General features: G+C 36.6%; 1 protein-coding gene across 1 annotated transcript in view; it reads left to right on the top strand.

Annotated features, from left to right (window-relative positions):
* Positions 1-3,139: 3,139 nt before the first annotated feature.
* Positions 3,140-15,088, top strand: part of LOC118741256 (protein timeless-like) — a 24,079-nt gene continuing 12,130 nt past the window's right edge. Inside the window, exons 1-14 of the mRNA XM_036473165.1 lie at positions 3,140-3,394; positions 3,532-4,308; positions 4,441-5,254; positions 5,345-5,486; positions 5,551-5,838; positions 5,912-6,132; positions 6,204-6,402; positions 6,479-6,606; positions 6,846-6,999; positions 7,072-7,227; positions 7,293-7,461; positions 8,327-8,527; positions 9,035-9,371; positions 9,507-9,677. Of these exons, the coding sequence (XP_036329058.1) occupies positions 3,298-3,394; positions 3,532-4,308; positions 4,441-5,254; positions 5,345-5,486; positions 5,551-5,838; positions 5,912-6,132; positions 6,204-6,402; positions 6,479-6,606; positions 6,846-6,999; positions 7,072-7,227; positions 7,293-7,461; positions 8,327-8,527; positions 9,035-9,371; positions 9,507-9,677 (3,854 nt within the window). The 5' untranslated portion in view covers positions 3,140-3,297. The remainder of the gene's footprint in view (positions 3,395-3,531; positions 4,309-4,440; positions 5,255-5,344; positions 5,487-5,550; positions 5,839-5,911; positions 6,133-6,203; positions 6,403-6,478; positions 6,607-6,845; positions 7,000-7,071; positions 7,228-7,292; positions 7,462-8,326; positions 8,528-9,034; positions 9,372-9,506; positions 9,678-15,088) is intronic.

The raw sequence follows: 15,088 nt of genomic DNA, 5'->3' as shown, positions 1-15,088 counted from the left end.
TTAATTATCTCGGAAACTGGATGAGCTCCTATAATTATTTTGGTGACAAACAGGGCTGCCAACTTGACTCAAACCGTGCCGTGCTCCTATTTTACTTCAAATGGCGCTTAATTTTTTAATTAAAAAAAATTACATTTCAATTCAATTCAACTTCTTTTTCTAAACTAAAATTACGTAATTTCAAAAGTTTATACAACTGGTTCATCTTATTTTCGCATTGAATTTTTGGTTTAGAAATGTGGTTCTTATTTTATTTTGCTAATTAGGAAGGATTAAAAAGAGTGGCACCATTTTTGGCACTTTTATTTTTCTATTTGGCACATTTTGGCACTTTTTTTTATCCTCAATATGGCACCTCGTACCCATAGGATAGTTGGCAGTCCTGCCAGCAAAGTTGCACATTTCCACGAATGTGAAAGCCAATGTGAGCAAGAACATCCAAGCGTACGTGTATGTGCGTGTGTTTTATATTTGTTGAAGTGTTTGTATAATCAATGGCTACATATTAAGTTAAAAAAAGTTGGGGTGCAGGCAGATGGCGCGGCGGTGGCAACAAGATGCAACGATCACGTGCGATTGACACACGTAGTTGTAGGTGCCGTTCAGAAATGCATCAAGCCAAAACATCAGTTTCTTATATTTCTAAACTATAATTGATGGGAATGTCTTATTTACGCAAATAAGTTCGAATTCGGCTTCTAATCGTGGTTGCACATGTTTGAGACATTTCCATCAATTATAGTTTAGAAATAAAAGCGGCTGATGCTTTGGCTTGATGCATTTCAGAACGCAGCCGTATTGTTTTGCATGTTGCTTGTTTGGTGCAAGATATATGCATACATAAAAAATATGCAATCTATTCGCTTTAGTTTTTTATAAAAAAAAAGGATTCTGAGCTGCCATACGCGCTCGGCTCTAAAAATACAGATGCACACTTACATAAGTATGTCATAACTATAAATATTTTTTAGTCATAAATCCATATCCATACTTTTACTTGGAAGTGGTATCGAAAGAAAGTATCGATACCTGAAAAATATCGGATCTAAAGTATCGATACCTATTCCTATCGGCTCTTTTGGCTATGAAGGTATTCCGTATGAACTAAATATTTAAGTTAAATTTAATTTTTTATGTCATAAGTAAACCGAACACAGAGTGCCGAAGCCAAATTTTTGCTTAAATAGTATCGGGTTTCGATACGAATATTTGTATTTCGAAACCTACTCAGTACTTGGTTCAAAAGTATCGACACCATAATTACTCGGTATCGAACGAAAAGTATCGAGTATGTACTCGTATCGTTTCATCCATAGTCATACACGCCTCCTAAAATAACGAGAAGTAGGCGCGCGGGAAAATGAAATGCAAATATTTTTTTTAGTTATATAAAATGGATTTCGGTATTTATTCTCCACGCTTTTTTCAATTGTATGCATGTTTCACTGAGTTTTGCATTCTACATCAGTTGCTTTTGGCGCGTGCAGCATACTTTTAGGGGTGTGATAGTAGTTTCTTATGCTTTGTTGTTGCAATTGTTTGTTTCCTTGATTAAATACATATCGCTCGGAAACATTTCCGCAATCAGCAACATCGGTTTAATGGTACTATCCTCACACATACTTACGTACATAGTCGCATGCGAAGATATGCGTGTGGGCTTGTTTCCCTTATCACGTTTTCGTACAGTCGCTTCTGTTTGCCCACTTGTTGCTATACTCCACTGATATTTGTAATGATTTCTGTATTTTCCTTTGATTGGGTAAGTAAGCAACTAGTTACGGAATTTCAGCTTTAGTGAAGATATTTTTGGCAGATGTAGATGTGTGTGTACATATATAAATATGTGTGTTCAAAGACCTAAGAAAATTTAATTGGCGTCCGTTTTTTAGCGGATGTCGAGATAGTGAAGAACTATCACGTGACCCATACACAATGGTCGAAGCAAATTTGCAACGTTTTAATTCAACTTTTTAGAATTTATTTGAGTACAAAGTATTGTAATTCATTAAATTTTGAATACAAGTTTTAAATTTTTCGCATATAGAGTATTTTCGATTCGTTTTGTATGGAAGAAAATGCGTGAAAAAATTGCCAAAACAAAAAAAAAATCAAACGTGCACTTTACAATATTAAAATGTAATGGGTTACAAAACTGTATTTTCGAAAAAAATAGTAAAAAATTTGATTTTCAAGTTAAAAATTTGCGCAAAAATGTATTGAATTTTCTTGCTGTTTGCACAAGTTTAGATATTTACTTTAATAAAAAATTTGAGAAAAAACATAAAAATAGCAACTGTTGCTAAAATTGTGAAAAAATCTCCGTGCCAATACTTTTGGCTTTCAGTGTATACATGCAAGTATTTATTCATTATTATACAGTTTGATAGACACCTCATTGGATTTCCTAGCTCCTTGCTCCTTGCACGACACACTCGCACGTGCATCAAATGAGCGCAATAGTCGATTTAAAGCAGAAGTGCTACAAAAGCCACTTCTCCGCGAGCTTAACACTTGTTGATTTGTGCAGAGCTTGAGCTTGCTGCACGTTCGTGAATGCTGTAGTACTGTAACACGTTGCCACGGTTGCCTTAATACCGTTGACTATAATAAGTACTTTAAAATGGTGGCCTTTTTTTGCCCACCACGAGCGTCGGCGTATGTTGGAAATGCGTGATGCAGGACTTTCTTGCTTTGAGGAATGATTAGGTGGGGGGGTACATGTAGTGGGTGGGTGAAGTACATGTAGACGCGTACGAATAATTAAAAACCCTTGGTTTCGCATTCGCTGAGCTTAAAAAGGTTCATATATCCAAGAGTAGTTCGGCTTTGGTTAAAGGTAATCCCACTCTCACTCTTGCCTGGAAATTACATACATATGCAGTGAGACTTAGCGGGACAGGTTTCGATCCCAAGATTTTTTCGATGATGCAGTCTTTATGTAGTAAAGGCTTCCTACAACGGTTGTTAGGACGTTTGCAGGGCGTTCTCGGCTGGCCTATCCTTGACGTAGATCTCATTCACATCTTAATTTTTCACTTAAATTAACCTCCATTCAACACGTTCTTTTTACTAAATAATATTTATGATTAAGCTTACTAAAAAAAAATCTACTTTTAAATGTTTCTTTACAGATTCTCTAACGCTAAAGATCTTATCGTAGACTTTTGGTGAATTGTTTTCAAACATTTCCAACACAATTCAATTAATAAATCGACCAAATGAGTGTCGAAGAGAACTATTCTGTTCTACAAACTTAAACGTCCATTTCTTAATTAAAACAATAACAAACTTGTAATGGACTGGCTACTGGCAACACCGCAGTTACATAGCGCCTTCTCTTCATTGGGTTCCCTTGAAGGGGACACCTACGTTGTTGGTCCTGATGCGTTAGGTGAGTATAACTGAAATACCATTGCTCTCTCACAACACATACAATATCAGCATACATACATAAACATGCATATTCACTGCTTTCTTTATTTGCTCTCTCTTTTTTATTCTCACTACTATTTAACACACCGCTTGCAGCTATCCTGGAGGAAATAAACTATAAACTAATCTATGAAGACCAGACGTTACGCACCTTTAGGCGCGCCATCGGCTTCAGCCAGAATGTGCGTTCCGATCTGATACCGCTGCTGGAGAATACCAAGGATGATGCTGTGCTCGATTCGGTCATACGCATCTTGGTTAACTTGACTGTGCCTGTAGAGTGCCTCTTCTCGGTAGATGTTATGTATCGCACCGAAGTCGGTCGGCATACCATCTTCGAGTTGAATAAGCTGCTCTATACAAGCAAGGAGGCCTTTACCGATCCGAAAAGCACAAAATCTGTTGTCGAGTACATGAAACACCTTCTGGAGTCCGATTCGAAATTGTCATTGCAAAAATGTGACAAAATTAACAACTGCTTGCTGTTGCTGCGCAACGTTTTACACATTCCAGAGACGAATGTGAACTTGGTTATGCCCTCAGCACATTCTCAGCAGGGCGGTTCGAACCCGGTGTCGATGCAGAATGCGATACTCTGGAACCTTTTCATACAAAGCATTGACAAGCTGCTGCTCTACCTTATGACATGTCCGCACCGCGCCTTTTGGGGTGTCACCATGGTGCAGCTGATCGCGTTGATGTACAAAGATCAGCATGTCAGCACACTGCAAAAGCTGTTGAATTTTTGGTTTGATGCTTCGCTATCGGAGAGTTCGGAGGATAACGAGAGCAATACCTCGCCACCAAAACAGGGTAGCGGTGACTCTAGTCCCATGCTTACATCGGATCCCACTTCTGATTCATCGGACAATGGTAAGTTCTGCTACACATTTAAAATTGACAAAGTAAGGGCAGAGTTCGAAATGCTGATGCCACCGGCAACATCAAATGCCAAGTTACGAACACAAATAGGTGCACTAAATAGTCCTTTTTGTGTTTTCATAGGTAGCAACGGCTGCAAGAACGAGAGCGCCGAAGATCGCCGGCAGGCCATGCGCGAGGAGGCCACGGAAGCCATGTTGCAGGAAGTTAGCCGCAAGGGACACGAATATCAAAACTCGATGTGTGACGCGCAGGTGAAAAAGGAGGATTTGTGTAGCGCTGACAACAATGTCGACTGCGAACAGCCGTGCAGATCGCCAACGGCTGTCGATGTGACACGCATACACATAAAAGTCGAAGCAATGGATGAGATGGGCGATGATGATGGAGTTGAACGAGGCGGCGGTTCGGACGAGTTGGCCGACTCAAAACAACCTAGCGGTATGATTGAAGATTGCAACAACCAACAACAACAAGAACAACCAGCTAAACGTAGTCAACACACTACCCTCAAGCCGAAGCAAATCGACGCAGATGCGACAAAATTCAAAGCGCCACCAGTGGTAGCGAAATCCAAGCAGACGTTGTCGGGATCGGCTTACATGAATGCTGATGAGGTCAATCCGACGCCGAAGCTTTGCCAAAAGGTGCCGCATGCCGGTCAGCTGAGCCTAACAAAGGGTAACAGTGGCCCTCAGAAGCGCGAATGCCCCTCCTCACAATCGGAGTTATCGGATTGCGGCTACGTTACACAGGTGGAGAATCAGGAATCCATATCCACCTCGAGTAATGACGATGATGGTCCACAGGGTAGGCCGCAACATCAGAAACCACCATGCAACAGTAAACAGCGTAGCAAGCAGCGAATTGTGATGGCCACGGTGGACAAGAAGGATACGCGCCGAAAGAAGCTCGTCAAGCGCAGCAAGAGTAGCCTGTAAGTTTAGTTTCGTGTTAGCAGAAGCTGCACTTAAAAATATGTTGTTTATGTGTACATAGTTAACACACAGTTTCTCCTTACTTTCAGTATCAGCATGAAGGGTCTGGTACAACACACACCAACCGATGAAGATATCTCGAATCTGCTGAAGGAGTTCACAGTCGATTTCCTACTCAAAGGCTATGACTGCCTGGTGGGCGAGTTGCACTCACAGCTGCTGACCAATATCGTAAGTATTAACAAGTTTAGAGAAATTAGTACTTGTAGTACTTAGTAGTGTCTTCGTTGTACAGAAAATACCCATCGACACATCACATTTCTTCTGGTTGGTCACCTACTTCTTGAAATTTGCCGCTCAGCTGGAGTTGGATATGGAGCACATTAGTGCAGTGCTTACCTATGATGTCATCAGCTATTTGACTTATGAAGGTGTAACGCTTTGCGAGCAATTGGAATTGAATTCTCTCCAGGAGGGCAGTGATCTGAAGCCATATTTGCGACGCATTCATTTGGTCGTAACGGCCATACGAGAGTTTCTGCAAGCGATTGAGACCTACAAAAAAATAAACCATTTGAGTGAAGTGAGTAGTAGTCCTAAGATATTTTAGTTTCTAATACATATTTACATTTATATTCTGTTAATTTTTCTTCCAGGATGATCGTTTACACTTGCGACGTCTACAAAGTCAAATCAGTTCCACTGAAGATTTGCGCTGCCTATTCGTTTTACTTTTACGACGATTCAATCCAAATCTGCACACCAAACAGTATCTACAAGATTTAGTAGTGACAAATCATTTACTACTTTTGATTATGGATTTCATCACACAAACAGAAGGCGATACCAGCATCAAAATGACGGAGCATATATCTCAGTGAGTATCTATCTAGTTTTTAGACATGATTCCTTTAAAAACTAACAGTTATGAAATTGAAACTTTTGCAGGTTTGCAACACTCGAGATAATGAACTACTATGGCATGCTTTTGGAGGACTTCAACAATAATGGCGAGTTCGTTAACGATTGCATATTTACAATGATGCATCATGTGGGCGGTGATCTGGGTCAGATTGGCACGCTATTCCAACCGATTATATTGAAGACATTCTCGCGCCTTTGGGAGACCGATTATGAGTTGTGTGATGTAAGTTGAAGAGTTCACCTTAAATAGTTTCTCCTGTATGTTTGTATGTATATAATATTTTGCCACACCTTATTAGGATTGGTCCGATTTGATCGAGTATGTCATACATAAATTCATAAAAACACCACAAAAGAGTCCGATGTCCCTGCCAAAGGCTTCACTCACCGAACTAACCAAGGAACACAACTTGGAGAATACAATGTGGTGCGTGTAGAATACTTATGCCGAATTTCCGCTAGGCATTGCAATGATAAAAAATTGATGCCATTTGAAAAATGCCATGTAGAAATGAACTTAATGACTATTTTTTTAACGTAATGACTTGATTATTTTTTAATGCACAACTTTGTCATTACAATTTTTGCCATTTAATGTCTAGTGGAAATCCAGCATTATTGTTTAGTTAAATTGAAATGTTTTAACGTTTTTAAAATATCCTTTAGCGCTTGGACTCAGGAGGAAATGGACACGTTGTACTGGTACTATGTGCAAAGCAAGAAGAATAATGATGTTGTTGGCAAAATCGTAAAGCTATTCAACAACAATGGCAATAAGCACAAGTCTCGCATTTCCATTGTACAGCAGCTACTGCAGCAAGTGAGTTCGCATAACATCGAATAATTTACTGAAAGCTCGCTTATTTCAAAATTTTCAACTCTTCCCTTACAGGATATCATAACTCTAGTGGAGTATGATGATCTCATGAAATTCGAAGATGCCGAGTACCAACGCGCATTACTTACCACGCCAACTTCGACTTCTACCGAATCGGGCATTGACTTAAAGAATTCCTCAAGTTTTGCTAAGCCTTCTGATGATATACAGGTATATTTAGAGTCTAATAAAAGCTGTACATAAATACTTATTATTCAATTTCCCTATATTTCTAGATTCTGCGTGACCTTATAGTTAAAGAGAATAAGGAAAAACATCTGGTTTGGTTGCAAAAAATATTGCTTGAGTGTTGTTATATAAAGCTGATTTTGAAGAACTGTTTAAAACGTGAAGATCGACAGGATTTGCAGTATGTTATGGAACCAGTGGCTTATCATTGTATATGTAAGTATAAACGAGGGTTTGGAGCGAGTTTAAGGAGTTAGGATAAGCATGTAAATTCCTTCGATACACTTCTCAGCTGTGCGATGAAATTTTTGATGTACTAAGTTTCAAGAGCGGCTATGTCTTTCGATAAAAATCTATTTTTAAAGAATTATTCTACCTGTGTTTACAGATTTAAACACAATTTTTATGTAATTTATTTTATTATTTTTAATTTAAAGTTTGCAATTTTTTTTTTTTCAAAAAATAATATTTTCAAAAAAACACACTTGAAAATTTCGAGATCTCTACAGATCAGTTAGAGGTATTGTAAAAAAAAAAAATGATCCAAAAATTTATATAATTTTGTTGCGATTTTTAAAATTTCAAAATTATGATTTTTTTTTCGGATTTTATTTAGCGAATTTTTTCATATACACTTTAAAACGTGACCAGAAGCATTTTTGCAGCTAAAATACTTTTTGTTATATTCAAAAAGTTAACTTGCAGAAGCCCGGAAATTGCATAGTTTTGATCTTAAAAAAATGTATTTTTGTCCTTCGGCAGAAGGTTGTTATTTGATAAAATAAAAGTTCTGATCAAAATTAATGTAATCCAAAAATGGTCGATTCCAATTACAAGTGAGACTCTGTTTCCATAGAAAGTAAATATACGCCGATGCCCTTCAAGCGCATTTTTTTCAGAACAAAATGTTGTGCTTAAAGGGCAGAGAAAGGGGCTCAAGATATGTACTTACCTTGAGTTAAAACAAATTTTACATTATCTACTCGTACTTATGCATATATATGTATGCACATATTTGAATGAAAAAAAAAAGTTGTTGTCCAAATTTATTCAACTTTGGTTTTTCTTTGTGAAATTTCAGTTAAAAACAAATCGATTCCTGTCGTGCAATGGAACAGCGAACAGGCAACAACAATGCTCTATCAACCCTTCGTACTACTATTACACAAGCTTGGATTTCAATTACCTGCCGATGCGGGTTCGATTTTTGCACGCATTCCCGATTTCTGGACCGCAGAAATGATGTTCAGTTTGGCGCGCAAGCTGGGACCCCTGGACAAATGTGAGTAATTTGAAAAAGGTGGGCTAGATGTTGATTGGTCAATATTATGTTCTTTTTCTTTCTTCTGTTAAAAAAAAAATAATATCGTAAAAAAACCGATTGAACAACGTAACAACAATCAATTCAAATATATTTCTACACACAAACTCATGCAACGAACTGACTATGCAAATCAAATGGATGAATAAAAACAAAAAAAAAACAACAAATCCTTCTCAACACAACTCAAACAAGCAAAATCAACCAAACAAATTTTTATTTACGAAAAAAAATTAAATGGCTTAAAATTTCTATGAAACGCATCGTTTTGTACAAAATGTAAATACATCCACATATGTACATATCTATGAATGCCTCCGCACGTTCGTCGTTCGTCGTTCGTTTTCTTTTTTCGTTTGTTTACTACCGTCCAATTACCAATTGTTGTCCTCTCTATTATCCTTTCACCTTTCCACTCTCTGTGTATATTTTTCTCGCTCTGTCTCTCTTGTACTTTTGATCTTATAGTGTTGATCAAGTTCGATATGAGTCAGTTTGAGGAAGCAAATGCAATAGAGTCGCAGCGTTGTTATCACGCAACAGCCGCACGTGGCTCGCTTTCCTCAATGTCCAGCCTGGAAATGGATACTGGCGGTTCCGATGAGTACACAGCTGTGGCTAGTGTCGGCATGGAGGAGGGTAATCGCAATGGTAGATCGAGCACAAATGGACGTTCGAGTAGTGGAAGCGGTAGTATGTTGGCGCCAGTGCTGGAGGTTGATGCTAAATTGGAGAAGGCGAGCGCGTCGTCATCCAGTGATATTTTTGCTATGCCAAGAGCAAAGCATTGTAATTCGATAATAAGGTAAGTAAGAGTACTACATACATAGTACATATATAGAGGCTAATCAAATATATTTGTAATGCAATCCTAAGCGATAAATGCGATCAATTGAGTGTCTATGTATTTGTTTTCATTGTTTTTATCTTGCTTCTCTAGATTTACACCCGAGGCCGCACCATTGCCACCAGTACCGAATTGGTTGCAATTGGTAATGCGCAGCAAGATGAATACAAATACCATAGCATCGTCCTTGGATGTCGCTCTCAATGGGAACAATGTAGTTACAACAGCAACAACAACAACAATAACAGCAACTGCAAATGAAAGGTATGTAGGTGAATAGTTTAAGAAAAATTAAAGCTAAAGTAGAGAGCCACATACGAGTATCTGAGGCTTTAATTATGCTAGATTTCCATAGGGCCTTGAATGACAGATATTTTAGTGACAAAGTTGGGCATTAAAAAGACCCGTGGCATTTCGTTAAAAAAAAATAGTTATTAAACAGCTTTCCACATGGCGTTTATGTAATTTCAATGCCTAGTGGAAACTCGGCATTACACACAAATATGTATTTACTTAGCCATAAAAAAATTACGCCGTTTTCTATGCAAAAGGCTATAAGGGATATTTTTCTGGACTGAGTTCATCGAACTGTTTCTTGAGTTTGCGCTCAGACACACGTCCGCTCATAAAGATGAGTCATATTGATCTTTGTTGTACATATTTTAAATAGTCTGGAAAGCATTTTCTAAGGGTATGTGCACACAGGCAGCAGGACCGTGCCGAACGAAGCCGCTGAGAGCGGTGCGCGGCTTTCAAATTTAACCCTATGAGAGTGTTCAAACAGCAAGCTTTTTCAGAAGCGCTTCGGAATCGAAAGTTCTGAAATCTCTATTTGTTTTTTTTCAGTATTTTGTCGCTGCTGTGAAGAAAAAATTCAAATCTTTTATTTGAAATAAATCTTTTAAAGCAAAATAAACAAACATTTTAGGCACTTTTAATTGCTGGTAGGTTTTGTGGTACATATACATATTTGTAGCCGATTATAAATGTATATCGAAATTGTCAGAATGACGAATCAATTTAGCCATGTCCGTCTGCTTGTTTGAAACCAGTTTTCCTGCTATCCGATCAAAATTTGGCTGTGTTTTTTTAATGTTTTAATCATTTACATAGCTCCCATGTAACTAATTTTTCAGATATGAGTGTTTGCGTTATAACTCCTCCACTTAGGCAGCTAGGAACTTGAAACTTTGTACTCCTTTCCCTCATAATAAACTAAGAGCTTACAGTGAAACTCATCAAGTTCGGGCTACAATAATTTATTGCTCCTACTAATTGTTCAGATATGAGTTTTTGTGTTACAACTCATCCATTTAAGTGGACAAGGACCTCCAAACAACCAACATATATACCCTAAGTAAATTTATAAAGCTTTCCCTTTAGTATACAGTTTGAAAATTTCGACCATTGATTCTCTGGTTTTGCGACAAGTACTGAATTCTCCAATACCTTTTGCTAATTTTTGTAACTCATTCGAAATTTTGATGGTTTTGCCAACTAAGCTTTTGTAAAAATCATATTTTTAAATATTAAATTAAAAAAAAAAATTTACTTTTTTTTTCAAGAACAAGCATACACAATGACATAAATAACATTTTTAAGATGTTAAAAATGGGGTGGAATATAAATATATGAAACCGAAGGGAAAACGTTGTATAAACTATAAACATACACACGAGTAGAAGCCCCCTTGTATTTCAGATATATATACATAAATAATATCCAATACTATGAAAATTAATGAAGAAAACATGCATACATAATTGCAATGAGCAGGGTGCAGTTTGAAATTGAAGCAAGATCGGAGGATAGCATTTTATCGATTGGCGTAAGCACTTAAAATTTGTATTTTGCGTCTTGATGTTGTAGAGGGGCCGAGTTTTACGCCGGCTAAGAACGGCAAATTGTTTTTATGAGCAGCTTGGCAGAAATGCAGTCGGAGGTTTGCCATTGCGACCAATTTTTGTTCGATGTTATTGGGACATGGAATTGAACCCTGTACCCACAGAGTGGCAGTACGTACAACTAACCATCCGGTTACGATGGCAGCCATTCCTTTTTAAATACAAATTTCAATGAAAGTAATGGCTAGCTAATCAATGAACAGCTGCAGTGTGGACCTTGCACTTTCTACAGACTAGGCAAGGCAAAAAAAACCTCATTTTATACCTACCATGTATTTAAGAAAAATTACTCTATAAAAAAATATTTAACAGTTGGTCGCATTTTTCGTTACTTCTTGAACTTCTGCCAATAATTTGTTTCGCATAATAAATGAAACAAAAAAATACTAACTTAAGAGAAGGCTTGTGACTGTTTACATATGTACCTCAATATGATAAACCGCCTAAGTCAAGGCTTCCGTAGGCCATTGCATTAAAAATTTGCAAATAAAGAAACGCACTCAGCAGAAATTTCGTTTTATTAAGTCGTGATATCTTATCTAAAGTTCGTTGTATCGAAGTTACACTGTACTCTTCTCTAAATCGTCTACTAGTTTGTTAAACAAAATTCACTATAACGCCTAGCGGCAACTAAATTTTGGATAGTAAATTCCTTCAACGTGTAGCGCGGACATAGGCAATGTCATGCTCCGCTAAGTGGCGCATGAGTCGAGACATTCAGAAAATCCCTACTTACGATCCGATTTTGATAAAATTAGAAAAGTATATTGCGGCTGCCACGAAAATACTTTTACGAAAAATTAGTTGATGTAAAAAGATATGCTGCAGGTGTGATGAGAAATACCTTTATGAAAAATGGATTCGCTAGATGGCGCTAGAGTCGAGTTTTGCAATTCGTATTTACGGTCAAATTTTGATGAAATTAAAACCGTGGTAACGCCTTCTGCGGAGCGTCAATCCTCTCTCTGTCGATCCACCATTTTGCTGACGTCATAGTTATATTTTTCGCAATTGTGATGAAAATAAAATTTTCATATTGTACCTATTTGCCGATAAGATGAATCTAAAAGCAGATTAACGTACCCAAAAATAAATGTGTTTTTTATATGCATTCTTTTTCGATAGTTGCTTCCTTCGGTAGCATATCTACTTTTGGACTTTAATCAGATAATCTGGCCTTGAACGGAATTTTTCCGAGCAGTTAAAAAGCCAAACTTATGTCTAAACCAATGTTTATGCCCCTTTACAAATGAGGGAAGCTGTTGGAATTCCCACACTAAAAGCGCATTGAAATGCCTTTGAAAATAAGATACATTTTCCCGATAAGTTATTTGGCTATGTTTAAAATGTACCTAAACTAATGTGCTTGTACCGAATGTACGTTCAAATTTTACAATTCTATATAGTTTTACATGACTACTTCACACACACACATACATGTCCGCTTCTTCCAAATTATTCTTTACTCTCTCATTCTCTCATTATTATGACGTTACATCCGATTGCGCTCAGCTCGATTGACACAATCTTGTATTCAGTTTCCAGTTAGCAGGATTTTTTTCAAAGGACTTTGAAATTTAAAGGATATGGATAATTAAAAAAATTATTTTAACAAATCTGTGCATTGTAGAATAACAATATGGGTACCAAATGAGAGAGAACATTTTAATAGAATTTAAAAACAAAAAAGTTTTTTGGTTTTCAAGGACAAATAGGTATTGAAAATGCGCTTTTAATACATTTTTTTTTTTAAGTTAATAAAGTTTGCAAATTCGATGATGAGGCTGTGCGTATATTAGTCTTAAGCAATAATTAAAAAAAAAAATTTGCAAATTTTCAAGGATATTTAAACACAAAATTTGTGAAGGACATTTCCCGTACCCATTCGTCCTTATGCCGAAAATATTTCGGAAAAATATTAAGATTTTCGAGAGCTGGGCCGATTTGAAAATACCTAAAACAAAAAAAAAACAAGTTTTCAAAAATATTTTTGTTCAAAAATTCACCTCAGATATTAGTTTAAGCATTTAGAGCCTGTATAAAAATGTTTACAAATTTAGCAACAGAGTTTAGCTCACATAGATCTGAATATTTTTCAGAAATATTTTGGCGGGAATCTTGAAACATCATACATTTTATAATACAGGGGGACAACGGAATTTTATTTTTCGTGAGGCACCATAATGTATATTCCAGCGAGATAAGGAGTTTCTCTTCTTGTAAATTATTAATGAAATGCTCCACTCCCGTTTATATTATTTAAAAGTAAATGTAAATCGAATATTTACATTGAACAGCAACAATCCAATTGCGGTAACAAGTAGTAAAAATAAAAATGAAATTTATTACCGTTTATCCAATTTTATGCAATATATGAAAATAGTTTGAGCCCATACATTTTATGATTTTATGTATTTGCCACACAAAAGTACTACCTACTACCTACATACATACCTGTAAACCGCAGCGCTCCTTTTACGGTCGATTGACCACCGACTGACAACACAACACTTAATTAACATAAAAGAAAAGCAATAAAAATTACAACAAACACTTGCAAACAATTGGGGCGCCATATAGTTAAGCCATTAGACACAAAAGAAATCTAAAATGTACATTTGTACATTGAAAAGTGTTGTTTACTGGCATTCAAAGAGGGGCGGCTTAATCAGCTAACAACCAAGGAAACAACAACCTGCTATCAACAATTCGCAATCAATAACAACGCGAAATGCGAAAATTAATTAATTACAAAAATCTAGTAACACATACACACTCACACACATGCATATGTAGGTATGTATGTATTTAGTACGCTTACGTATTCGCCAACTTACCTAACTGTAAATGTGGGCATGGTAGCTATTGTTCAAAACCACAGTGGCTATTTGAAATTAATTAATGCGAAATGATTGCCGCAATATGGAAGAGAATAGAAATTAAGATTCACCCAAAAATGCATAGATAGAGATATCCAAAATAATATTTATGCGCATAAAAATCGCAAAGAAAAAGAAATACTTAAAAAATTAATATGTTTCACAAATTCGCAATACGATGTAATACGTCGTCCGTCGTAATCGGTGTCGCGAAAAGGGTGTTATTGGCCAGCTAATTTAATGCTTCGCTGCGCATCCGCATTGGCTGTGATCTAGTAAGGAATAGCTGTCGCCTTAAAAAGCTACATAAATGCAAAAAAAAAAAATCTGATTTAATTTCACTTATCTGATGAATTCAAATGTGTACAAATCGCTGACGATTAGCGAGCTGTTGCATATCGCAGCTTAGTTATGTGATAACTTCTCATAAAAATGACCAGGTGTGTGTGTGTAATTAATTTTCAAATTTTTGCTGCTTTTAAGTATGAATGTACCTATGCCGAAAATAAAACGTGCAGATTTCGAAATTTGTTTTTTTTTATTTATGTTTCGACAATAAAATGCGCCATGGGTTGTTGATCCGCTGCGAACAACATTGACATAACTCGACTAGCAGAGATACACTGAAATAAAAATTATGAAAAATATTATGGTTGTGGATGTAAAACTCGAAAGTTATATCTCTTCTCACATCTCATCCACTTATTTGCTTTTTGCAATCGCACACGAATTTGAAGCTTTTCAATTTTAGCAATGAAGAATTCAGAAATTCTGCATAAAATTAAAACAGTATGGGGGAAAATTTGGAAAAATATAAAACAAGAAATAATTACCAAATTAATAAAAAAACAAGTAAGAGCAGCGCTGTCTTCGGCTATGCCGAAGGCTTCAT

The sequence above is a fragment of the Rhagoletis pomonella genome, unplaced genomic scaffold (assembly GCF_013731165.1).
Source record: "Rhagoletis pomonella isolate Grant_MI unplaced genomic scaffold, Rhpom_1.0 Rhpom_scaffold_00006, whole genome shotgun sequence".
Classification (NCBI taxonomy): Eukaryota; Metazoa; Arthropoda; class Insecta; order Diptera; family Tephritidae; genus Rhagoletis; species Rhagoletis pomonella.
This window is presented reverse-complemented; position numbering and strand designations above follow the sequence as displayed.